The sequence below is a fragment of the Procambarus clarkii genome, chromosome 69, assembly GCF_040958095.1.
Source record: "Procambarus clarkii isolate CNS0578487 chromosome 69, FALCON_Pclarkii_2.0, whole genome shotgun sequence".
NCBI classification, from domain to species: domain Eukaryota; kingdom Metazoa; phylum Arthropoda; class Malacostraca; order Decapoda; family Cambaridae; genus Procambarus; species Procambarus clarkii.
The window spans coordinates 16,316,471-16,343,386 of NC_091218.1; the positions used below are offsets into that span (position 1 = coordinate 16,316,471).

A 26,916-nucleotide genomic window follows, 5' to 3' on the forward strand; every position below is an offset into this window, starting at 1 on the left:
TGGTGATGCAAGCACCTGCTGCCTGGTTCCCCACGTAGTTACAGCCATAACCTGTGGGTGGTGATGCCAGCAGCTGCTGCCTGGTTCCCCACGTAGTTACAGCCATAACCTGTGGGTGGTGATGCAAGCACCTGCTGCCTGGTTCCCCACGTAGTTACAGCCATAACCTGTGGGTGGTGATGCAAGCACCTGCTGCCTGGTTCCCCACGTAGTTACAGCCATAACCTGTGGGTGGTGATGCAAGCACCTGCTGCCTGGTTCCCCACGTAGTTACAGCCATAACCTGTGGGTGGTGATGCAAGCACCTGCTGCCTGGTTCCCCACGTAGTTACAGCCATAACCTGTGGGTGGTGATGCAAGCACCCGCTGCCTGGTTCCCCACGTAGTTACAGCCATAACCTGTGGGTGGTGATGCAAGCACCCGCTGCCTGGTTCCCCACGTAGTTACAGCCATAACCTGTGGGTGGTGATGCAAGCACCTGCTGCCTGGTTCCCCACGTAGTTACAGCCATAACCTGTGGGTGGTGATGCAAGCACCTGCTGCCTGGTTCCCCACGTAGTTACAGCCATAACCTGTGGGTGGTGATGCAAGCACCTGCTGCCTGGTTCCCCACGTAGTTACAGCCATAACCTGTGGGTGGTGATGCAAGCACCTGCTGCCTGGTTCCCCACGTAGTTACAGCCATAACCTGTGGGTGGTGATGCAAGCACCTGCTGCCTGGTTCCCCACGTAGTTACAGCCATAACCTGTGGGTGGTGATGCAAGCACCTGCTGCCTGGTTCCCCACGTAGTTACAGCCATAACCTGTGGGTGGTGATGCAAGCACCTGCTGCCTGGTTCCCCACGTAGTTACAGCCATAACCTGTGGGTGGTGATGCAAGCACCTGCTGCCTGGTTCCCCACGTAGTTACAGCCATAACCTGTGGGTGGTGATGCAAGCACCTGCTGCCTGGTTCCCCACGTAGTTACAGCCATAACCTGTGGGTGGTGATGCAAGCACCTGCTGCCTGGTTCCCCACGTAGTTACAGCCATAACCTGTGGGTGGTGATGCAAGCACCTGCTGCCTGGTTCCCCACGTAGTTACAGCCATAACCTGTGGGTGGTGATGCAAGCACCTGCTGCCTGGTTCCCCACGTAGTTACAGCCATAACCTGTGGGTGGTGATGCAAGCACCCGCTGCCTGGTTCCCCACGTAGTTACAGCCATAACCTGTGGGTGGTGATGCAAGCACCTGCTGCCTGGTTCCCCACGTAGTTACAGCCATAACCTGTGGGTGGTGATGCAAGCACCTGCTGCCTGGTTCCCCACGTAGTTACAGCCATAACCTGTGGGTGGTGATGCAAGCACCTGCTGCCTGGTTCCCCACGTAGTTACAGCCATAACCTGTGGGTGGTGATGCAAGCACCCGCTGCCTGGTTCCCCACGTAGTTACAGCCATAACCTGTGGGTGGTGATGCAAGCACCCGCTGCCTGGTTCCCCACGTAGTTACAGCCATAACCTGTGGGTGGTGATGCAAGCACCCGCTGCCTGGTTCCCCACGTAGTTACAGCCATAACCTGTGGGTTGTGATGCAAGCACCTGCTGCCTGGTTCCCCACGTAGTTACAGCCATAACCTGTGGGTGGTGATGCAAGCACCCGCTGCCTGGTTCCCCACGTAGTTACAGCCATAACCTGTGGGTGGTGATGCAAGCACCCGCTGCCTGGTTCCCCACGTAGTTACAGCCATAACCTGTGGGTGGTGATGCAAGCACCTGCTGCCTGGTTCCCCACGTAGTTACAGCCATAACCTGTGGGTGGTGATGCAAGCACCCGCTGCCTGGTTCCCCACGTAGTTACAGCCATAACCTGTGGGTGGTGATGCAAGCACCTGCTGCCTGGTTCCCCACGTAGTTACAGCCATAACCTGTGGGTGGTGATGCAAGCACCCGCTGCCTGGTTCCCCACGTAGTTACAGCCATAACCTGTGGGTGGTGATGCAAGCACCTGCTGCCTGGTTCCCCACGTAGTTACAGCCATAACCTGTGGGTGGTGATGCAAGCACCCGCTGCCTGGTTCCCCACGTAGTTACAGCCATAACCTGTGGGTGGTGATGCAAGCACCCGCTGCCTGGTTCCCCACGTAGTTACAGCCATAACCTGTGGGTGGTGATGCAAGCACCCGCTGCCTGGTTCCCCACGTAGTTACAGCCATAACCTGTGGGTGGTGATGCAAGCACCTGCTGCCTGGTTCCCCACGTAGTTACAGCCATAACCTGTGGGTGGTGATGCAAGCACCTGCTGCCTGGTTCCCCACGTAGTTACAGCCATAACCTGTGGGTGGTGATGCAAGCACCTGCTGCCTGGTTCCCCACGTAGTTACAGCCATAACCTGTGGGTGGTGATGCAAGCACCTGCTGCCTGGTTCCCCACGTAGTTACAGCCATAACCTGTGGGTGGTGATGCAAGCACCTGCTGCCTGGTTCCCCACGTAGTTACAGCCATAACCTGTGGGTGGTGATGCAAGCACCTGCTGCCTGGTTCCCCACGTAGTTACAGCCATAACCTGTGGGTGGTGATGCAAGCACCCGCTGCCTGGTTCCCCACGTAGTTACAGCCATAACCTGTGGGTGGTGATGCAAGCACCTGCTGCCTGGTTCCCCACGTAGTTACAGCCATAACCTGTGGGTGGTGATGCAAGCACCTGCTGCCTGGTTCCCCACGTAGTTACAGCCATAACCTGCCTTCAAGCAAGGTTACGACAGGTGAAAAGATGTGAGTGCGTCTGAATGCCTCTCTCTCCATATACCTGTTTCTCCCTCAGTCGTAATATCTTAGTGATCTCTCTTGATAATTACCGTACCACCTCCTTCTTTAGTACGAGCGTCAATACCTGCTAGATGTAGCTGTGTGCTACCCCCGGGCACAACCCTGGGGCTAACTTACTCCTCCTAACATGGTGTGTGTCTTCGTGTGAAGCTGCAGTATACATAGTCCGCCAAACACACCGAAACTACGACGTTGGTACAACGTTCGAACAAGTTTTAACATCTCCCAACCAGTTATAACAACCAATATAGCAAGTTGTAATAACGTTCTAATACGTCATAAACACGTTAAGCCAAGATGTAACACCTTTATTACAAGTTGTAACAAGCGGAAAATAGAGACAGTTTCGGTTTGTGTTTCCAGGGATATATGTCCAGTTGTTGTGGAGGTCACACCCAGCCCTCCCCTTCCTACCTGCCTTCCTATCCTGCAAGTGTCTTGTCGGACTCCTCATACACCAATGTTCACAAACGGATCTCAACTATTATATATACATATATAAAGAACAAGAAAAGTTAAAGTCGTAGGTGGTAGGAGAAGAAACTATTAAAGTGTTCAGTGAAAATCCACAAGGTCTTCTATGAATACTCTTTATGTTCTTCTCCGAGGCTATGGGTCCTTACAACTGCACCAGAGGTGGTGCCCTCACAACTTGTCATATATATATAAGTAATACTAAAGAATGAACGTCCATCAAAGTCTTCCACGCATCATCGCCCCCAGGTGCCAGAGCCGCGAATCTTGACAAGGTGATACAAAACATTCTTCTTGAAAGTTGAGTAATAAACAACGAACATTGAAATGCCCCATTTCTCTTGCGTATCTCACGCATGCCTTAAAATGCCCCATTTCTCTTGCGTATGTCACGCATGCCTTAAAATGCCCCATTTCTCTTGCGTATGTCACGCATGCCTTAAAATGCCCCATTTCTCTTGCGTATGTCACGCATGCCTTAAAATGCCCCATTTCTCTTGCATATGTCACGCATGCCTTAAAATGCCCCATTTCTCTTGCATATGTCACGCATGCCTTAAAATGCCCCATTTCTCTTGCGTATGTCACGCATGCCTTAAAATGCCCCATTTCTCTTGCGTATCTCACGCATGCCTTAAAATGCCCCATTTCTCTTGCGTATGTCACGCATGCCTTAAAATGCCCCATTTCTCTTGCGTATGTCACGCATGCCTTAAAATGCCCCATTTCTCTTGCGTATCTCACGCATGCCTTAAAATGCCCCATTTCTCTTGCGTATGTCACGCATGCCTTAAAATGCCCCATTTCTCTTGCGTATCTCACGCATGCCTTAAAATGCCCCATTTCTCTTGCGTATCTCACGCATGCCTTAAAATGCCCCATTTCTCTTGCGTATCTCACGCATGCCTTAAAATGCCCCATTTCTCTTGCGTATCTCACGCATGCCTTAAAATGCCCCATTTCTCTTGCGTATCTCACGCATGCCTTAAAATGCCCCAGTTCTCTTGCGTATCTCACGCATGCCTTAAAATGCCCCATTTCTCTTGCGTATCTCACGCATGCCTTAAAATGCCCCAGTTCTCTTGCGTATCTCACGCATGCCTTAAAATGCCCCATTTCTCTTGCGTATCTCACGCATGCCTTAAAATGCCCCAGTTCTCTTGCGTATCTCACGCATGCCTTAAAATGCCCCAGTTCTCTTGCGTATCTCACGCATGCCTTAAAATGCCCCAGTTCTCTTGCGTATGTCACGCATGCCTTAAAATGCCCCAGTTCTCTTGCGTATGTCACGCATGCCTTAAAATGCCCCAGTTCTCTTGCGTATGTCACGCATGCCTTAAAATGCCCCAGTTCTCTTGCGTATGTCACGCATGCCTTAAAATGCCCCAGTTCTCTTGCGTATGTCACGCATGCCTTAAAATGCCCCAGTTCTCTTGCGTATCTCACGCATGCCTTAAAATGCCCCAGTTCTCTTGCGTATCTCACGCATGCCTTAAAATGCCCCATTTCTCTTGCGTATCTCACGCATGCCTTAAAATGCCCCAGTTCTCTTGCGTATCTCACGCATGCCTTAAAATGCCCCAGTTATCTTGCATATCTCACGCATGCCTTAAAATGCCCCAGTTATCTTGCATATCTCACGCATGCCTTAAAATGCCCCATTTCTCTTGCGTATCTCACGCATGCCTTAAAATGCCCCAGTTCTCTTGCATATCTCACGAATGCCTTAAAATGCCCCATTTCTCTTGCGTATCTCACGCATGCCTTAAAATGCCCCAGTTCTCTTGCATATCTCACGAATGCCTTAAAATGCCCCAGTTCTCTTGCATATCTCACGAATGCCTTAAAATGCCCCAGTTCTCTTGCGTATCTCACGAATGCCTTAAAATGCCCCAGTTCTCTTGCGTATCTCACGAATGCCTTAAAATGCCCCAGTTCTCTTGCGTATCTCACGAATGCCTTAAAATGCCCCAGTTCTCTTGCGTATCTCACACATGCCTTAAAATGCCCCAGTTCTCTTGCGTATCTCACACATGGCTTAAAATGCCCCATTTCTCTTGCGTATCTCACGTATGCCTTAAAATGCCCCAGTTCTCTTGCGTATCTCACGCATGCCTTAAAATGCCCCAGTTCTCTTGCGTGTGTCACGCATGCCTTAAAATGCCCCAGTTCTCTTGCGTATCTCACATATGCCTTAAAATGCCCCATTTCTCTTGCGTATCTCACGCATGCCTTAAAATGCCCCATTTCTCTTGCGTATCTCACGCATGCCTTAAAATGCCCCATTTCTCTTGCGTATCTCACACATGCCTGAACATTACCATCTCCAATGTGTTGCACTGGACCTTAAACAAACTATTATATTACAATACTATGTATTTTAAGTCAATCAAATTATAACAGTATAATGTAGAAAATTAATGCATTCTCAACATGGTACTTTGCCAACAATTTTTTGACATAAAAGTGTTCGTTTTCTATCACTTTAATTTTCCCTTACATAACGGTTATTTGTGTTAAGTGTCCATGTGGCAGGAGGGTTTGTTAGACAGAGGCAGGCGATGAGTTAAGACTAGTTGACCCCGCTTAGGGGTTAATATCAGGTGGCATTAACCCCAAGAGACCAAGAGAACACCTCTCTTACAGACCAGCTAGGGCCACATTCACGAAGCAGTGATGCAAGTACTTACGAACGTCTACATCTTTTCTCAATCTTTGACGGCTTTGGTTACACTTATTAAACAGTTTACAAGCATGAAAACTTGCCAATCAACTGTTGTTATTGTTATAAACAGCCTCCTGGTGCTTCGGAGCTCATTAACTGTTTAATAATTGTAAACAAAGCCGCCAAAGATTGAGAAAAGATGTACAGGTTCGTAAGTGCTTGCGTAACTGCTTCGTGAATCTCGCCCCTGGATGGCCCCAGGACCAGCACTAGCACACTCTGCGTGTATTACCAGGATATTCTCAACAACACCAGAGTGGATCAAGTCATTGCACAGCTCCACGGACCTAATATCGGCAGGTCTCAGGGCACTAATGACAAGACATTCAATAATGTAGAGAGTGAGACCATGACCCTTGTCTCACTCGCAGAGTTGACGTCTGGAGAGCTGAGGATTGACAGGTTGGTCACTTGTACCAGGTAACGCAGCTCAGCCTCACAATTACTCTCACACTCTCTGGTACAGCTTTTGTACCGGGGAATGTCACACTAACTAGGTACAGCTGTTGCACGGAATATTAAATTATATATATATATATATATATATATATATATATATATATATATATATATATATATATATATATATATATATATATATATATATATATATATATATATATAAATGAAAACTCCACACCCCAGAATTGACTCGAACCCGGACCTCCAGGAGCACATTGCAACTGGTGTCATGGTGCCTTAATCCACTCGACCATCAGTGACTGCACATAAGGAGGTGATAGCCGAAGCTATTTGACCCCCCCCCCACCGGCGGCACTTTGATGGTAATCTTGGGCAGAGCTATTTCATCAAATCAATTAATTTTAGTGGGGCCATGTGAGCAACAGAAATGCGAACAAGCTTGAATGGTCCCCAAGCATATATGCAAATGAAAACTCCACACCCCAATGATTCCAGTGCATCTTGGAGCAACAAGAACCACCTCAAGGTTTAATTTTGTAATAATTATAGTTTGTTCAAAGTAGTGGTTTGGGAGGTAATGTAATGAAAGACATGGTAATGAACCAATCCACAAGGGCCGTGACGAGGATTCGAACCTAAGGGCCTGGTCACGGCCCTTGTGGATTAGTTCATTTGATGCATCACGCTACTGTGATTTCTGTGTGTACATGGTAATGAACTAAGGATCAGACACACTCCACATATACTAGTCTAACATTAACTTTGAGACTAATATTCCTTCCAGCAAGTGTTTTCAGGGGGCTCGGGTCCTTTCTTGGTTTAGCCTATGATGAAAGTCTTTTAAATTGTCACTATTAATATAAATTGCCATTACTACTATCCCCTACACCTGACTTTCCTCCTCAGCTCTCTCTTGCCTATTTATTGCCTGTCCCTACCTCCTCATCACAATCGACTTGAGAATGGTCCAGGACGGACCGAAACGTCGTCGTCCATTCAATTTCTAGTGTGTGGTCTGGTCAACATACTTCAGCCACGTTATTGTGACTCATCGCCTGCACTATTAATACTTACTCTTGAGGTATTTGGGATGCCAACAGGTTTCAATGTTTTGAGTGTTGACTTAGAAATAACCTAGAAAACTAGGGTATTTGTCCGCTAATGGGATAAAAGATTAGGATTTTGTGGAGGAGATAATAAGATCACATTCCAACGCTCAAATGTTCCCATAACCGTCATTGGGTCTATGGTCTTAATCCTTTATGTTACAGCCACTTCCGCTTAGATTTCGGTCATTCTCCCAATGTTATGGTTATTTTCTAACTTATTCTTCCTTTTACTTAGATTACGGTAATTGTTCTTTATGTAGCGTTCATATCTGCTTATATTACGGCAATTATCAATCATGTTATTGCAGTTTCCTGTTGTTATTTTCACATATTAAGATAATTTTTCCTAAACTAATGTTGGTGTTTGCTAACCTTACGGTCATCTCCCCTTACACTATGCTACTCATCAACCACGTCTATTTTACCCGGGAATTTGTTCCACAACTCTACCACCGTATTTCTAAACCAGCATTTACGAAGGTGTGAAACAGGTTTAGCAAGCAGGACTGAGTGCACAAACAGTACCAAACTCCTCACCTAAGATCATCTGCATCATCAACAATCTCTTCGGTATTCTGGAAGATGTCATTGTAGCAGAGGATGATGAGTTCCCCAAGTCGATTGGCTGACTGGCCCTGGGGCTCCTTAACCTCTCGACCAATCAGGACACGCGCCAGTACCCGACTCAGCGAATCAACGGGCACCGGACACCTGTAGTGGAGACACAGTTCCATGACTCATGGGACATCGCAGCTCATAATAACTCATAATAACTCGCTGTAATAACTTTTAAAACATGATAAACGGGTCAAGAAGCAGATATATAATAGTTATACAACAATTGACAACAAACAACATTGCACAAAGAAAATCACATTAATGTGATGTGATTTTCTTTGACTTAGAAAAATTGGTTACTTGTCCTCTGAAGAGAAAATCAGTAGGAGCCGTGATAAGGATTCGAACCTCCGTTACATTGCTCTGACTATATCGTGGTGTAGTGGTCTAAGAGGTCTCCCTGGGAGTACCCAGCACATAGGTTCGTATCCTCCTCATGGTTCCTACTGATTTTACCGAGAAAACCATTAATATAAATGAAGACAATTTCTTCAGAATTTAAAAGATAATATTAAATTACACACAGGAAGATGACCAACACCGTATATAAAGGTAGGTGGCGGTGGGAGAGCTCTGGGAACCGTCCTGTTTTCTGTCAAATTTACTGTTTAAACCCATTATTACACAGAGCAAGGAGTGTCGGACCAACCGGGCTGTGGTGGGTATGTGGGCCTGCGGGCCGCTCCAAGCAACAGCCTGGTGGACCAAACTCTCACAAGTCAAGCCTGGCCTCGGGCCGGGCTTGGGGAGAACTCCCAGAACCCCATCAACCAGGTATCAGCCAGAGTAATCACACTAACGTGACTGTATCAATGGGAAAATCCGTAGGGGCCGTGATGAGGGCTCGAACGCAAGTGGTGGGTGTTCGCAGGCACACACGCTCTAGACGACTGGACCACGACATGATAAGGTCTATAACCTGGAGTTCTACTACACACACACGGGTTTCCTGAGGCTTCTACTGAAGCCGGACCAGGATTAAACCCACTTATTCTTGCGTTAATGCACTGTTTCTGGCATCCCGAGGATCTCTGCATTAAGTTTATATACTAAATATATTTAAAACTAAATATATTTATATACTATATATACTAAATATTGCCTCCCCCCCCCTCTCTCTCTCTCTCTCTCTCTCTCTCTGAGCTTTTCAACTTTCCTCACCTCACCATAGGTACCATATGTTACGTATGGTAAGGGGATTATATATATAAATATATATATATATATATATATATATATATATATATATATATATATATATATATATATATATATATATATATGGGGTAGTGTTCGTGTGCGCACGCTTATACACATGTACCTTCACCTCACCTAGCTCTCCTCATATGTTTCTCATGAGCACAGTCTCCAAGGGGTGGGGGATGGGGGGGGGGTGCAAGTTGGCCTCATGGGAGCACATACACCACAAGTATTAGCGAGACAAAACCCTTCATGGGCCTGGCATCACAGCCACACTCACACTCTCACACTCACACTCACACTCTCACACTCACACACTCACACTCTCACACTCACTCTCTCACTCACACTCACACTCTCACACTCACACTCACACTCTCACACTCACACTCACACACTCACACTCACACTCTCACTCACACTCACACTCTCACACTCACACTCACGGACGAGTCAGACATGTGCCAGGATATACGTCAACCAGCTGCGGGTGTTAGGACCAGCTGCGGGTGTTAGGACCAGCTGGCGTGTGTGAGGACCAGCTGGCGGGTGTTAGGACCAGCTGGCGGGTGTTAGAACCAGCTGGCGGGTGTTAGGACCAGCTGGCGGGTGTTAGGACCAGCTGGCGGAAGTTAGGACCAGCTGGCGGGTGTTAGGACCAGCTGGCGGAAGTTAGGACCAGCTGGCGGGTGTTAGGACCAGCTGGCGGGTGTTAGGACCAGCTGGCGGGTGTTAGGACCAGCTGGCGGGTGTTAGGACCAGCTGGCGGGTGTTAGGACCAGCTGGCGGAAGTTAGGACCAGCTGGCGGGTGTTAGGACCAGCTGGCGGGTGTTAGGACCAGCTGGCGGAAGTTAGGACCAGCTGGCGGAAGTTAGGACCAGCTGGCGGGTGTTAGGACCAGCTGGCGGGGGATATGGCTATACTCTGGAAAGCTTTAATATACGAGCACATTAATCTGACGAGATTATCATCTGACGAGAGCATATCAGTCTAACAGCCACAACTACCACAACAACCACAACTACCACAACTACCACAACTACCACAACAACCACAACTACCACAACTACCACAACTACCACAACTACCACAACTACCACAACTACCACAACAACCACAACTACCACAACTACCACAACAACCACAACTACCACAACTACCACAACTACCACAACTACCACAACTACCACAACTACCACCACACAACTCACATCAAAACAACCCAAACCTTCACTTAAATTCACCCCCCCCCCCACATCTCTCCCTAATACCAACCACAATAACAACTTGCTTTGAATAAAACATGATTAAATTATGGTAAGTTCTATATCAATTTCTTAAGTGGTTGAGTCTGAGGGTTACAAATGTCTAGTAGACCACAAACTGTGGCCATGTTTCCTTCATAAAGTCACTTCAGGCGTCCATTAAGGTATTTTGAGTGTGTTCTTACACTTAGACTACAAGTGTGTTGGGCTCCTGCCTCCCTAGACACACTCTCATAACTAGCAGAACACACTGGTGCTCAGTGTGCAGGCGATGTGTCACAATAACGTGGCTGATGTATGTTGACCAGACCACACACTAGAAGGTGAAAGGACGACGACGACGTTACGGTCCGTCCTGGACCATTCTCACAATCGACTTGAGAATGGTCTAGGACGGACCGAAACGTCGTCGTCCCTTCACCTTCCAGTGTGTGGTCTGGTCAACAAAACGCTAGTGCTCACTCATGACAGACATTCATTAACAATAATCTGGGTCAACTACGGTGTTAAGCTGCTCTGTACTGGAGTAGCAATCCATTGATTTCGTCAGCAATCTACCTGGTCAACTTTAAACTGCCAACACTGTTACGTCAACAAATGTCAGTAAGAGCATCAGTTTGTTGGGCCAGCGTCCGTGGGACCATCTGGACCATGTTATCGCAGTTCCTGAGCGAGAGACGGATTTATATCGTAGTTCCTGAGCGAGAGACGGATTTATATCGTAGTTCCTGAGCGAGAGACGGATTTATATCGCAGTTCCTGAGCGAGAGACGGATTTATGTCGCAGTTCCTGAGCGAGAGACGGATTTATATAGCAGTTCCTGAGCGAGAGACGGATTTATATCGCAGTTCCTGAGCGAGAGACGGATTTGTCGCAGTTCCTGAGCGAGAGACGGATTTATATCGCAGTTCCTGAGCGAGAGACGGATTTATATCGCAGTTCCTGAGCGAGAGACGGATTTATATAGCAGTTCCTGAGCGAGAGACGGATTTATGTCGCAGTTCCTGAGCGAGAGACGGATTTATATCGCAGTTCCTGAGCGAGAGACGTAATACCGTAATACCTTGACTTGATTACCAGACAGTGCTCTCACAGCCCCGCTCCTGTGCCGGGTAAGTCCACTACGGGCTCACCACAGCCCCGCTCCTGTGCCGGGTAAGTCCACTACGGGCTCACCACAGCCCCGCTCCTGTGCCAGGTAAGTCCACTACGGGCTCACCACAGCCCCGCTCCTGTGCCAGGTAAGTCCACTACGGGCTCACCATAGCCCCGCTCCTGTGCCGGGTAAGTCCACTACGGGCTCACCATAGCCCCGCTCCTGTGCCAGGTAAGTCCACTACGGGCTCACCATAGCCCCGCTCCTGTGCCGGGTAAGTCCACTACGGGCTCACCATAGCCCCGCTCCTGTGCCAGGTAAGTCCACTACGGGCTCACCATAGCCCCGCTCCTGTGCCGGGTAAGTCCACTACGGGCTCACCACAGCCCCGCTCCTGTGCCGGGTAAGTCCACTACGGGCTCCCATAGCCCCGCTCCTGTGCCAGGTAAGTCCACTACGGGCTCACCATAGCCCCGCTCCTGTGCCGGGTAAGTCCACTACGGGCTCACCACAGCCCCGCTCCTGTGCCAGGTAAGTCCACTACGGGCTCACCACAGCCCCGCTCCTGTGCCGGGTAAGTCCACTACGGGCTCCCATAGCCCCGCTCCTGTGCCAGGTAAGTCCACTACGGGCTCACCACAGCCCCGCTCCTGTGCCAGGTAAGTCCACTACGGGCTCCCATAGCCCCGCTCCTGTGCCAGGTAAGTCCACTACGGGCTCACCACAGCCCCGCTCCTGTGCCAGGTAAGTCCACTACGGGCTCTCACAGCCCCGCTCCTGTGCCGGGTAAGTCCACTACGGGCTCACCACAGCCCCGCTCCTGTGCCAGGTAAGTCCACTAGGGGCTCACCACAGCCCCGCTCCTGTGCCGGGTAAGTCCACTACGGGCTCACCATAGCCCCGCTCCTGTGCCAGGTAAGTCCACTACGGGCTCACCATAGCCCCGCTCCTGTGCCAGGTAAGTCCACTACGGGCTCACCATAGCCCGTGCTACTTGCAACTTTTAGTTACCAGTCGCTGGATCTAAAACAACAACAATAACATACGAACACCCACAATAAGTGAGAGTCCCAGAGAGACCAAACTGGTATCCAACCGGGACTTTCAACCTCTCCTGGGGTATCAGTAGAGTCTGGTGGTATACGGTGATCCACGTGTCAGTCATATATCTTATTAGGGGGAAAGCAGAGAACATATACGACACGCAGAGATACGATAAAGCATCTAAATTATTGTCATCGTCTCACTCTCACAGCACTCAAAATGTGCTCTCTAGAAAGGAGACGAGAAAAGGTACCAAATTATATATACTGTACATGGAAGATACTAGTGCGCCAGGACCCTAATTTGCACAGTAAAATAACAACATACTAGAGTAATCGATCTGGAAGGAAATGTAGAATTGAGCCAGTGAAGAGTCGAGGTGCCATAGTCTAGAGCCAGTGAAGAGTAGAGGTGCCATAGTCTAGAGCCAGTGAAGAGTAGAGGTGCCATAGTCTAGAGCCAGTGAAGAGTAGAGGTGCCATAGTCTAGAGCCAGTGAAGAGTAGAGGTGCCATAGTCTAGAGCCAGTGAAGAGTCGAGGTGCCATAGTCTAGAGCCAGTGAAGAGTCGAGGTGCCATAGTCTAGAGCCAGTGAAGAGTAGAGGTGCCATAGTCACAATCAGAGAACAATGTATGAACATAAGAGGTCCACGGTTGTTCAACATCCTCCCAGCAAGTGTAACAAATATTGTCGGAACAAAAGTGGAAGTCTTAAGAAAAAACTGGACAGTTTTTTGCATGAAGTGCCGGACCAACCAGGATGTGGTTGATATATGGGCCTGCGGGCCGCCCGAAGCAACAGCCTGTTGGACCAAGCTCTCACAAGTAAAGCCTGGTCCCGGGGCGTGCTTAAGGGTACAAGAATCCCGAGAACCTCATCCAGGTGCAATTCAGGTACAAACACCACACTGGGGAAGGTAGAGTATGCTGCAATTATACAAGCATTTGCATAACAAAAGCTTCCTATATTAAGCTTTTGTTATGGAGAAGTTGAAGACGTTGTTGATACGGTGCATGATACAACTGCAACCATTCAGATATCCAGCGATACACGGCATCAACAGTGGACATTAAACAGAGATCGGTTACAATCAAAGAAAACGGAGGCCGCGGGCGGTATAACCCACCGGTGAAGCCTACGGGGATCACATGTAGTGTTTCAGTACCCGTGGATATCACACTACTAATTACAGTATTACAATCTTTCCTGTATTTGATGCGTCAGACTGCAAGCACACTACACAGTACCGCTACCACCAGCCACCCCTACCGTTACCATCCACTCCGCCATCGTTACTATCCACTATCCATATCGCTACCATCCACCACCCGCCCCGATAACATCCTTCCTTCAGCCGGGGCCGAACACCTCGAGCCAATGAGTGACTGAGTGAGGGTGTAGGTGAATGACAACAGAGTGAATGAGCTCGTGGGAGCACAACACCACACCAGGGGAATAACTCCACTACACTCGTCTTGGGGTCTTGAGAAGGTCTCAAGTGATCAAGTGAGGTAGTCGGCCAGGGAGAGATCAACAGACCGAGAGGGTGCAGGAGGAGGAGGAGGAGGAGGAGGAGGAGGAGGAGGAGGAGGAGGAGGAGGAGGAGGAGGAGCACCACTACGGGGACAGGAAGAGGAGCTTGGAAGAAGTAATGACCCCTTGACCTCCACCTAAGCTGCTCCTGAGGCCCTCAACACCACCCTCACACAGTGCTGAGTGCCTCTGAACGGGGAGGCCTCGACTCAAGACATGAGAGGGAAGAAAGATAAACAGAAGGAAGACAAGATGAAGACGTCTGAAGATAATTAATAAAATGAATAATAGGGGTGAAAACCTTGGTGTATAATTATCCTTCTAAAACTCCAATTTGTCTCCAGGAATATGGAGGTGTGATCACGTCATCCTGAAAGGTTTTGGCCGTGTGAGCAACCTGTCCTCTTAAAAAGAACGTCGCTTTTGGCCGTTTACCCGTATGGCCGAAAGTGGACGTAATTTGAAAATGAAAATAAATTTGGGATTTTTTTTTTTCAACAACAGTAAGTTAAGGGTCCTCTGATAGGTTAGGTGGGCAGGAAATTATCATAAAGTTTCAAAACGTTATGAAAAACGTTAATGGAAAGTTTCCTCTTCTAAGCTGGCCGAGTAAGCCGGACGACTCAAACAGAAAACGGAACAGTACGTCACTTTTGTGAGTCGAAATAAGTGGAAAAGAGGCTGGGGCTCTAGGGAATATGGCAACTTGAAATTATCTAACACCATTATTAATATTTTTAAACGCAAAACAAGCACAAAAAATTAGTTAGTTAGTAGTTAGCAACAGTTGATTGATTGACAGTCGAGAGGCAGGCAGAAAGAGCAGAGCTCAACCCCCGCAAGCACAACTAGGTAAATACACACACACACACACACTGCGGGGCCTCGTAGCCTGGTGGATAGCGCGCAGGACTCGTAATTCTGTGGCGCGGGTTCGATTCCCGCACGAGGCAGAAACAAATGGGCAAAGTTTCTTTCACCCTAAATGCCCCTGTTACCTAGCAGTAAATAGGTACCTGGGAGTTAGTCAGCTGTCACGGGCTGCTTCCTGGGGTGGGTGTGTGTGTGTGTGTGTGTGTGTGTGTGTGTGTGTGTGTGTGTGTGTGTGTGTGTGTGTGTGTGTGTGTGTGTGTGTGTGTGTGTGTGTGGTGTGAAAAAAAAAGTAGTTAGTAAACAGTTGATTGACAGTTGAGAGGCGGGCCGAAAGAGCAAAGCTCAACCCCCGCAAAAACACAACTAGTAAACACACACACACACACACACACACACACACACACACACACACACACACACACACACACACCAGGAAGCAGGCTAGTAGGAACATTTAGAGCAGATAAATATTGTCTCGTGGCACCATCACGGTTTTAGTCAAGGAAAATCCTGCTTGACAAACTTGCTGGAGATCTCTAACAAGATAACAGAAATCAAACATGAGCGACAAGGCTGGGCAGACTGCACATTCCTAGACTGCCAGAAAGCATTTAATACAGTCCAACAAGAAAGACTCAAACTAGAGAAGCAGGTTGGCGTATCTGGAAGAGTCCTAAGGTGGGTCAGAGAGTCTCTCTCAGGAAGGAAGCAGAGGGTTACAGTGAGAGCAGAGATATCAGAGTGGGGAGAGGCTACGGGTGGAGTACCACAAGGGTCTGTTCTAAGGCCCGTACTGTTTCTGATATATGTTAACCACTTGACAGAGGGAGCGGAGAAAGCCTTGACTTATCTTATGGTAGGGTACATACCATAAGATATGGGAGTTCACTAGGCTAACAGCCCACCAGGCGAGAGAACGCCTAGTACCAAACAACTAGGTGCTGTACACAGGCATCAAGAGGAAGGCTCCAGTTGGAGCCAAATTCACGAAGTAGTTACGCAAGTACTTACGAACCTGTACATCTTTTCTGAATCTTTGGCGGCTTTGTTTACAATTATTAAACAGTTAATGAGCTCCGAAGCACCAGGAGGCTGTTTATAACAATAACAACAATTGATTGGGACGTTTTCATGCTTGCAAACTGTTTAATAAACGTAACCAAAGTCGTTAAAGACTGAGGAAAGATGTACACGTTCGTAAGTACTTGCGTAACTGCTTCGTGAATCTGGTCGTTCCACGTCTCTTACAATGGAAGATTTCACACTGCAAACATTATTATTTTTATTCTTACTATTATATAATTTTTGGAATACAAATATCCACATATTAAAACTATTTGTGAACCACCGTAGCCAATATGATACATAGACATCAATGATGATATTACCACGGTGTGGTTGGGGCCTCCGCCAACCCTAGCACCAAACAAGGGGCCCCCAACCCTAACTCCAACACCACCACAGTGTAATCCAAAGTTTGCTTACTGTAGGTGCAGCCTGCACATGACTGTAAAGCTGCCGCCCAGGTGGGTGGGTGTGGAGCAAGACTGGTAACTGTGTGACTGACTCACCGCCGATGTAAACTGCCTTCTATACAGACTGTCGTGGGCGGCTTCTTGAATCACTTATGATCAAAAGATTGTCACTTGCTTAGCTCAAGTAATTATTGGGTTGAGTTCATGGGTGTTCCTGTGTAACCCTGTCCACCCCCGCCCACGGGATGGTTCCGGAGTGCATAATACATGAGTGCATGAGTGTACTCACGTGTTGTGGTTGCCTGTACGCAGCTGGTGGATGAAGGCGGCCAGGTACCGCAGGAGGCACAGGTTGTGCACCGGCAGGCGGCGGTGAAGGAGGCGTCGAAGGCGGGGCACCACGGCCACACACAGCGGCGGCGGCTCCTCTTTGGCTGCGTCTCTCACGCCTCCTTCCTGTCCTCTTCCAGCTGCTCCTCCTCCTCCTCCTCCTCCTCCTCTTCCTTCTCCGCTACTGCCGCCACACACACCTTCCCCGCTCTCACCCACTCCTGAGTCTAAGGCAGGAAGGAGCACGGATCACTCAGTTATAACTAACACCATCAACACACACATCACCTAAATCCATATATAACGCCATACAACAAATACATTCAGATAAAATAATATATATATATATATATATATATATATATATATATATATATATATATATATATATATATATATATATATATATATATATATATATATATATATAGAAGTGGCGTGGTTAGGTCTAGCCATTCACCAAACCACTTAAATAATATATATTTACCAAATTGTCTCTATATTCATTGCCCTAATAACCAAGCAACTTAAATTAGGTATTATTATTATTATTATTATTATTATTATTATTATTATTATTATTATTATTACTATTATTATTATTACTATTGGGAATGAGGTGAAGGTGTAGGAGGGAGGAGGCGGGAGTGGTCTCACCTGCGGCCAGCTGGAGGAGGAGAGGGGCGACATCTGGAGGGAGGAGCGGGTGCGGGAGCTCGTCAAGGAAGAGCCGCAGAAGACCCGTCGCCACGGCCGAGTCTGAGCCTGCGGGAGGAGGAGCACCGCCACGGACCTTAGCTCACTGCACCTTACTTTGTATACTCTTCTACTAACTTTATTATTGGCCGCTAACTCACTCACTCTCTCTCTCTCTCTCTCTCTCTCTCTCTCTCTCTCTCTCTCTCTCTCTCTCTCTCTCTCTCTCTCTCTCTCTCTCTCTCTTCTTGAAGTCCAACCCACTGTTCCCTATTCCTCCAACCCTCGCTATATTCAAAGCCAACCCCACTATTGCCTAGGCCTAACAATCAGTCTGGTATAAGATAAGACCAGAAGGGAATTAAGAAAATTAATGATAGTGAGCAAGATTTGATTCCACATCATTTTCTGAAAGAGGTAGTTTAGAGCAATTAGGGGGGGGGGGGGGGAAGGGTGATCAGCTCATTGCCAGAATAGATTCAGATGAGTTTTAACTTTTTTTTTTGCAGGTATATTCCTGCGCGGGCCCTAAGCCTCTGGCTGGCCCACTGCGCGGGCCCTAAGCCTCTGGCTGGCCCACTAAGTGTTGCTTGTTTCTGTTTTACTTGGGCGGAGTGTGAGTATTTATGACTCGTATGGTCGCTTCAGTAAGATTTTGCCATATGTGTTTAATAACTTCTTCTGCTCTGTTGACTTTAAGTTGAAATCATAATGGGTTTGTAACTGTACACTGTGTTAGATAATGTTCCAGTGGTCTGTCGAGCATTTCTCCACAGTTATCTTGAGGTTATCTTGAGATGATTTCGGGGCTTTAGTGTCCCCGCGGCCCGGTCTTCGACCAGGCCTCTACCCCCAGGAAGCAGCCCGTGACAGCTGACTAACACCCAGGTATCTATTTTACTGCTAGGTAACAGGGGCATAGGGAGAAAGAAACTCTGCTCATTGTTTCTCGCCGGCGCCTGGGATCGAACCCAGGATCACAGGATCGCAAATCCAGCGTGCTGTCCGCTCGGCCGACCGGCTCCCCCAGTGCTGACATTTCCTCTCATCTTCCGGAACCTGTAAGCCTATTTCCCATGCACATGGGTATCCAAGCCTGATGCGATGTAAGTGTACTTCTGTTGCTCTAGAGTTTTAACTGACCTTTGAGAGCGGTAACTCGCCTGATGAAACAACTGCTATATTTCATAAACACATTTCTCACCTATCTTTAATTCCCCTTTTCCCCATATAAATTAGTGATTTTATGGGCATGTATATGAGTGGGATTGGGTGGATATAAATAGGAGCTGCCTCGTATAGGCCAATAGGCCCTCTGCAGTTACCTTTATTCTTATGTTCTTATTGTTTCCAATATATATATATTTTGTTCATATTTGACTCATTAGTGCATTGACGAGCGACTTTAAAAGTTTTCTCACCTTTGTTTACATTTTTCTTCTCTTTACTATAAAAAGAGATATGGTTCATAAAAACAAATATAGAGTACATTATTTGCACACATTGTCAGCGTCCTTATAACTGTAAGTTTGAGCAGCTTTCAGGCTTGCAAGGCCTGAAGGTTATATTATGGTGTGAACAGCTGTGTGCTTGGTCCCAGCTGTGCTTACAGCTGTGTGCTTGGTCACAGTTGTGCTTACAGCTGTGTGCTTGGTCCCAGCTGTGCTTACAGCTGTGTGCTTGGTCACAGCTGTGCTTACAGCTGTGTACTTGGTCCCAGCTGTGCTTACAGCTGTGTACTTGGTCACAGCTGTACCTGTGCTAGGTCACAACTTTTAGTATAGCTGTGTGCGCACACACACACAAACACAAGCCACAGGGACGTTAGAAAGAACTTTTTCAGTGTCAGAGTAGTTAGCAAGTGGAATGCATTAGGCAGTGATGTGGTGGAGGCTGACTCCATACACAGTTTCAAATGTAGATATGATAGAGCCCAGTAGGCTCAGGAACCTGTACACCTGTTGATTGGCGATTGAGAGGCGGGACCAAAGAGCCAGAGCTCAACCCCCGCAAGCACAACTAGGTAAGTACATGAGAGAAAAAGAGAGAGAGATGGGAGAGGAAGGGGGAAGGGGGGGAGACCACGGGACGGGAGTATGCTCCCTCATGATTAACACAAAACACACAACAAAGTGACAAAATTAAAAAAAAAAAGATGAAAAACAGTAACTAAGAAAAAATAATAACAATATGAACATTAAGTTAGACTTCAAGTTTAAGACCTTTCAACTGCATATTAACATTATGTTATCTACCTCAGTTTCTAACCGCTAAATATATTTACATTGTGAACAGCATTTAATAAGAACGCAACTCTCATTGTATATAATACGCTGCAAGGCTCACCTTAGTGTGTACAGTGTGGCCCCATAGACCTCTCCACGCTCATGTCCCGCCACACACACACCACTAAACTACGACCTTCAAACAAGTTTTAACACCTTCTAACAGTTGTAACAACCAATATAGGACGTTGTGACAACGTTCTATGTAATACGTCATAAAATCGTTATAACAAGATGTAACAACTTTATTACAAGTTGTAACAAGGGGAATCATAGGGACCGTTACGTTGTGTGTTTAGAGGGGTATGCCTCGTCTACCGTACATGTAATCAATGTTAGCGACACCCGGGAGCCGGTCGGCCGAGCGGACAGCACGCTGGACTTGTGATCCTGTGGTCCTGGGTTCGATCCCAGGCGCCGGCGAGAAACAATGGGCAGAGTTTCTTCCACCCTATGCCCCTGTTACCTAGCAGTAAAATAGGTACCTGGGTGATAGTCAGCTGTCACGGGCTGCTTCCTGAGGGTGGAGGCCTGGTCGAGGACCGGGCCGCGGGGACACTAAAAAGCCCCGAAATCATCTCAAGATAACCCATTAAGACAAGGCAGGAGACAATAACTCCCATAACAGGGATAATAACTTAGCAAGTTGAATGCTCAGAGTTACAGGTATTCCGGAATATCGTCATGTCGTCAGATTGAATGGCCTTTGTACCCTTGTTTATGTTCTCTCGGCGGGCCACCACGCCTCGGCTTCTAACATGTCGGGTGTTCGTCACATGTCTCGTGTATTCCCACTTTCCGCCAGGGTGCGCTGGGGGCCGTGCAGAGGGCAGCACCTCCCGTGTCTTACCCTATCTTCACCCTCCCTGAGGGAGGGGAGGGAGAGGGGAACAAGGGTGGGAGGTAGAGGGGAGCAAGGGAGGGAGGGAGGGGTAGTGTCCACCTTTACATTCCCTGCCCAACATCCTTCTCATTATTGATTAATTTTGCTCATTTATTATGCACCCCATACCCATCCCGTGGGCGGTAGTGGAAACTGTTACAGGGGCCCATAATGGGTTCAGGAACTGAAATCCACAGTTCATTTAACAAGTGACACTTTGTGGCGAGCCAGTTCCATACTTGCTGAACATGTTGGGCACACCCACCTGGGCGGCCGCGTTAGTCATGTACCGCCAATCTTACGGTTAGCAAACTTTGGATCCTTAACTAAGATTTCTCGTAGTACATCACAGTGAATCAAGTCCTTCAACACTCGTAAGAGTTATCTCTGAATTCTGCGATTTTGTTTCCATTTAATGTAGACAGTGATATAAAATATGTGAATAGTTCTACTGACAGAGTATACATTTGGTCTGCAGACGAGGAGTCACAATAACGTGGCTGAAATATGTTGACCAAACCACACACTAGCAAGTGAAGGGACGACGACGTTTCGGTCCATCCTGGACCATTCTCAAGTCGATTCTCACAATCGATTTGAGAATGGTCCAGGATGGACCGAAACGTCGTCGTCCCTTCACTTTCTAGTGTGTGGTCTGGTCTACATTTGGTCTGTTCTGCTTCGAAAGGAGGGGCAAATTGTCAGAGGTACTTGTAATCGAGCCCAAGTCCAGCAGTAGTAACATCTAGATGACTGACAACCTTACTGGATGATCCATAGATGTCTGCCTCTTTCTGGATGATAGATAGAATGATGATAAATGGAGTAACTGGTGAGAATTTCACTTTGCCTCAAGTCTACTAAATTTTGTTGCTGTTCCCGGAGGCCTGGTCGACAACCGGGCCGCAGGGACGCTGAGCCCCGGAAGCACCTCAAAGTAACTTCAAGGTAACCTTCCTGGTATATTACTGTCCTCAGGCTCAGGCATGGAATTCAAGATGGTAATCCACTCCATCTTTAGAGTACATAACTCATCAGTTCTAGTACCATGCACTCGGAGGTCAATATGGGATGGAATCCACACCAAACAAATTCTGACTCCATCACGGATTAATTTATTCGATATATATATATATATATATATATATATATATATATATATTATATATATATATATATATATATATATATATATATATATATATATATATATATATATATATATATATATATATATAACTGAAAACTCACACCCCAGAAGTGACTCGAACCCATACTCCCAGAAGCAACGCAACTGGTATGTACACTGAGCCCCGGAAGTATGCTTCTGGGAGTATGGGTTCGAGTCACTTCTGGGGTGTGAGTTTTCAGTTGCATATTGTCCTGGGGACCATTCAGGCTTGTTCGCATATATATATATATATATATATATATATATATATATATATATATATATATATATATATATATATATATATATATATATATATATGTAGCTTCAGACACCAGTACGTCACCGCCATGGCTTGGGGAGTCCGTCAAGGATGACAAGGAGTCACGTATAATTAACGTGTCGACTTTGGCTACATGTACTCGGTATAGGATTATGACAAATATTTCTGAAGAGTGAAGACGCAGTTATTCATACAAAGACAACAACCACACCTCTGATGGTAGCAATAATGGTACTCTGATGGTACACACTATGTAAATAGTGTGAGTAGGACGCTCTGTGGAGCATCAATTTGGCTCAAGACATTGCACTTAGCGTCAAGTCGAAGCGTGAGCTGTTCTTTAATCATCTTCTTGGGCAGGACAGTAATTTGGAACGCGGGTCGATATCGCCAGGTGCGGGGAAAGTCTCCTTGTTGACCAGACCACACACTAGAAGGTGAAGGGACGACGACGTTTCGGTCCGTCCTGGACCATTCTCACAATCGACTTGAGAATGGTCCAGGACGGACCGAAACGTCGTCGTCCCTTCACCTTCTAGTGTGTGGTCTGGTCAAGTTACTTTAGCCACGTTATTGTGACTCATCGCCTGCAAGTCTCCTTGTTGCCTCATTAGATGAATGACTCTACTTGAGTATGGAAGGCAGACATGGCAACGAGTCTTCTCATTCATTGCCATAATGTGAGAGGAAGCGTGCAGGGTGTCATACTAACACCACCAGGGTCAGGACGGGCCACCTGGTGAGGGGGGCCGGGGACACCCACGTCCACCACCACGCCCACGCCACCACCACGCCCACGCCCACTACACACTAAACCCATCCATATATCTCTCTTACACACACTCCGCTAAGTCTTCGGCTCACAACCCAGGGCCGCCGCTTGGATTCCCGCGGCAGGACAGAACCTTTTGGGTAAAGATTCATTTAACCTGATGCCTCTGATCACCTAGTACTATATTGGTACCTTCAACCTTACTCAAGGTCAAGGTACCTATTTAACTGCTGAGTCAGATTACTATCTCCAAGGTACCTAGCAGTTAGACACCTGCTGTGGATAACATCCTCAGCAGATGAGGATAATCAGCCATCCTGTGGAGAGTCAGTACTCGGCTGACTATCCGCAGTAAACAGCCGACGGTTGAAAACGCTTCATCCAAGAGTTAACAGCTCAATACTAAGGCGTAAATAGGCGAGTACCAATGAGTACTCAGTGAGGACTGACTTATATGACTCTCGAGTACTACTGAGCGAGTACCACCGCGCCCCGGCATTATTATTATTAACATCTTTATTGACAAAATTAATTACAATTTTGCCTAATCTGAGGATTTTGATTATTATTTGATAAAGTCTTATTAAAGTGAGGATAATGCTGGTATTCACTGTCACGCAGGACAGAGGGTCATACACAAGACAATAGGTCTAAACTGTAGGCTGAAGCACATATATATCATGGCGCCTGGGCAAGCAATACTCTGCAAGCCTCCGTACATGTGGTCAGTTGCAAGGGCTCACAACGAAACTTTCTATACAGATGATCCATTTTCTCCCACATAATAAACTGGACAGATGAATACATTGGTTAGATCCATCTATCGATGTGGTGGATCGATAGACAGAGGGAGCGGCCAGTTGGTGTACGCATTCACCTGTCCATTACGCAGATCTTGAGTTTATTATAGAGCGATCACCCGAGTGATCAATATAAAAGGATCAATAATTACTAAATATATGACAGACGGTGTCATATAAGTCAGTTGTGGCCCACACGGTGTCATATAAGCCAGTTGTGGCCCACACGGTGTCATATAAGCCAGTTGTGGTCCCCACGGTGTCATATAAGCCAGTTGTGGCCCACACGGTGTCATATAAGCCAGTTGTGGTCCCCACGGTGTCATATAAGCCAGTTGTGGCCCACACGGTGTCATATAAGCCAGTTGTGGCCCACACGGTGTCATATAAGCCAGTTGTGGCCCACACGGTGTCATATAAGCCAGTTGTGGCCCACACGGTGTCATATAAGCCAGTTGTGGTCCCCACGGTGTCATATAAGCCAGTTGTGGCCCACACGGTGTCATATAAGCCAGTTGTGGCCCACACGGTGTCATATAAGCCAGTTGTGGCCCACACGGTGTCATATAAGCCGCCAGTTGTGATCCCCACGGTGTCATATAAGCCAGTTGTGGTCCCCACGGTGTCAAATAAACCAGTTGTGGCTCACACGGTGTCATATAAGCCAGTTGTGGCCCACACGGTGTCATATAAGCCAGTTGTGGCTCACACGGTGTCATATAAGCCAGTTGTGGCCCACACGGTGTCATATAAGCCAGTTGTGGCCCACACGGTGTCATATAAGCCAGTTGTGGCCCACACGGTGTCATATAAGCCAGTTGTGGCCCACACGGTGTCATATAAGCCAGTTGTGGCCCACACGGTGTCATATAAGCCAGTTGTGGCCCACACGGTGTCATATAAGCCAGTTGTGGTCCCACGGTGTCATATAAGCCAGTTGTGGCCCACACGGGGTCATATAAGCCAGTTGTGGCCCACACGGTGTCATATAAGCCAGTTGTGGCCCACACGGTGTCATATAAGCCGCCAGTTGTGATCCCCACAGTGTCATATAAGCCAGTTGTAGTCCCCACGGTGTCATATAAGCCAGTTGTGGCCCACACGGTGTCATATAAGCCAGTTGTGGCTCACACGGTGTCATATAAGCCAGTTGTGGCCCACACGGTGTCATATAAGCCAGTTGTGATCCCCACGGTGTCATATAAGCCAGTTGTGGTCCCCACGGTGTCATATAAGCCAGTTGTGACCCACACGGTGTCATATAAGCCAGTTGTGGCCCACACGGTGTCATATAAGCCAGTTGTGGCCCACATGGTGTCATATAAGCCGCCAGTTGTGGTCCCCACGGTGTCATATAAGCCAGTTGTGGTCCCCACGGTGTCATATAAGCCAGTTGTGGCCCACACGGTGTCATATAAGCCAGTTGTGGTCCCCACGGTGTCATATAAGCCAGTTGTGGTCCCCACGGTGTCATATAAGCCGCCAGTTGTGGCCCACACGGTGTCATATAAGCCAGTTGTGGCCCACACGGTGTCATATAAGCCAGTTGTGGCCCACACGGTGTCATATAAGCCAGTTGTGGCCCACACGGTGTCATATAAGCCAGTTGTGGCCCACACGGTGTCATATAAGCCAGTTGTGGCCCACACGGTGTCATATAAGCCAGTTGTGGTCCCACGGTGTCATATAAGCCAGTTGTGGCCCACACGGGGTCATATAAGCCAGTTGTGGCCCACACGGTGTCATATAAGCCAGTTGTGGCCCACACGGTGTCATATAAGCCGCCAGTTGTGATCCCCACAGTGTCATATAAGCCAGTTGTAGTCCCCACGGTGTCATATAAGCCAGTTGTGGCCCACACGGTGTCATATAAGCCAGTTGTGGCTCACACGGTGTCATATAAGCCAGTTGTGGCCCACACGGTGTCATATAAGCCAGTTGTGATCCCCACGGTGTCATATAAGCCAGTTGTGGTCCCCACGGTGTCATATAAGCCAGTTGTGACCCACACGGTGTCATATAAGCCAGTTGTGGCCCACACGGTGTCATATAAGCCAGTTGTGGCCCACATGGTGTCATATAAGCCGCCAGTTGTGGTCCCCACGGTGTCATATAAGCCAGTTGTGGTCCCCACGGTGTCATATAAGCCAGTTGTGGCCCACACGGTGTCATATAAGCCAGTTGTGGTCCCCACGGTGTCATATAAGCCAGTTGTGGTCCCCACGGTGTCATATAAGCCGCCAGTTGTGGCCCACACGGTGTCATATAAGCCAGTTGTGGCCCACACGGTGTCATATAAGCCAGTTGTGGCCCACACAATGTCATATAAGCCAGTTGTGGCTCACACGGTGTCATATAAGCCAGTTGTGGCCCACACGGTGTCATATAAGCCAGTTGTGGCCCACACGGTGTCATATAAGCCAGTTGTGGCCCACACGATGTCATATAAGCCAGTTGTGGCTCACACAGTGTCATATAAGCCAGTTGTGGCCCACACGGTGTCATATAAGCCAGTTGTGGCCCACACGGTGTCATATAAGCCGCCAGTTGTGGTCCCCACGGTGTCATATAAGCCAGTTGTGGCCCACACGGTGTCATATAAGCCAGTTGTGGCCCACACGGTGTCATATGAGCCAGTTGTGGCTCACACGGTGTCATATAAACCAGTTGTGGCCCACACGGTGTCATATAAGCCAGTTGTGGCCCACACGGTGTCATATAAGCCAGTTGTGGCCCACACGGTGTCATATAAGCCAGTTGTGGCCCACACGGTGTCATATAAGCCAGTTGTGGCCCACACGGTGTCATATAAGCCAGTTGTGGCCCACACGGTGTCATATAAGCCAGTTGTGGCCCACACGGTGTCATATAAGCCAGTTGTGGCCCACACGGTGTCATATAAGCCAGTTGTGGCCCACACGGTGTCATAAAAGCCAGTTGTCGCTCACACAGTGTCATATAAGCCAGTTGTGGCTCACACGGTGTCATATAAGCCAGTTGTGGCTCACACGGTGTCATATAAGCCAGTTCAGTCGGTATCATATGTATTTA

At 47.8% G+C, this 26,916-nt stretch overlaps 2 protein-coding genes across 9 annotated transcripts in view; one reads left to right on the plus strand and one right to left on the minus strand.

The window, feature by feature from the left end:
- Positions 1-26,916, minus strand: part of LOC123752869 (protein FAM13A) — a 421,243-nt gene that overhangs the window by 243,672 nt on the left and 150,655 nt on the right. For all 8 annotated transcript variants that reach the window (XM_069311068.1, XM_069311074.1, XM_069311073.1 and 5 more), the window contains exons 6-8: positions 17,633-17,740; positions 16,935-17,202; positions 8,077-8,250 (exon numbers count right to left, since the gene is read on the minus strand). In XM_069311068.1, the coding sequence (XP_069167169.1) occupies positions 8,077-8,250; positions 16,935-17,202; positions 17,633-17,740 (550 nt within the window). The remainder of the gene's footprint in view (positions 1-8,076; positions 8,251-16,934; positions 17,203-17,632; positions 17,741-26,916) is intronic.
- Positions 20,715-26,795, plus strand: LOC138355784 (adhesive plaque matrix protein-like). The gene is made up of 4 exons (XM_069311310.1): positions 20,715-20,762; positions 24,032-24,757; positions 24,799-25,515; positions 25,557-26,795. Exons 1-4 carry the CDS (start codon positions 20,715-20,717, stop codon positions 26,793-26,795), a joined length of 2,730 nt encoding a protein of 909 aa, XP_069167411.1.

What these genes read in the sequence shown, in the direction of transcription:
- LOC138355784 (XM_069311310.1), top strand. Translation starts at nt 20,715, where the DNA reads ATGTCGGGTGTTCGTCACATGTCTCGTGTATTCCCACTTTCCGCCAGG. An exon ending in TATTCCCACTTTCCGCCAGG is followed by an intron (nt 20,763 to 24,031) that starts GTGCGCTGGGGG and finishes AATATATGACAG; the next exon opens with ACGGTGTCATATAAGTCAGT. An exon ending in AGCCAGTTGTGGCCCACACG is followed by an intron (nt 24,758 to 24,798) that starts GTGTCATATAAG and finishes GTGTCATATAAG; the next exon opens with CCAGTTGTGGCCCACACGGG.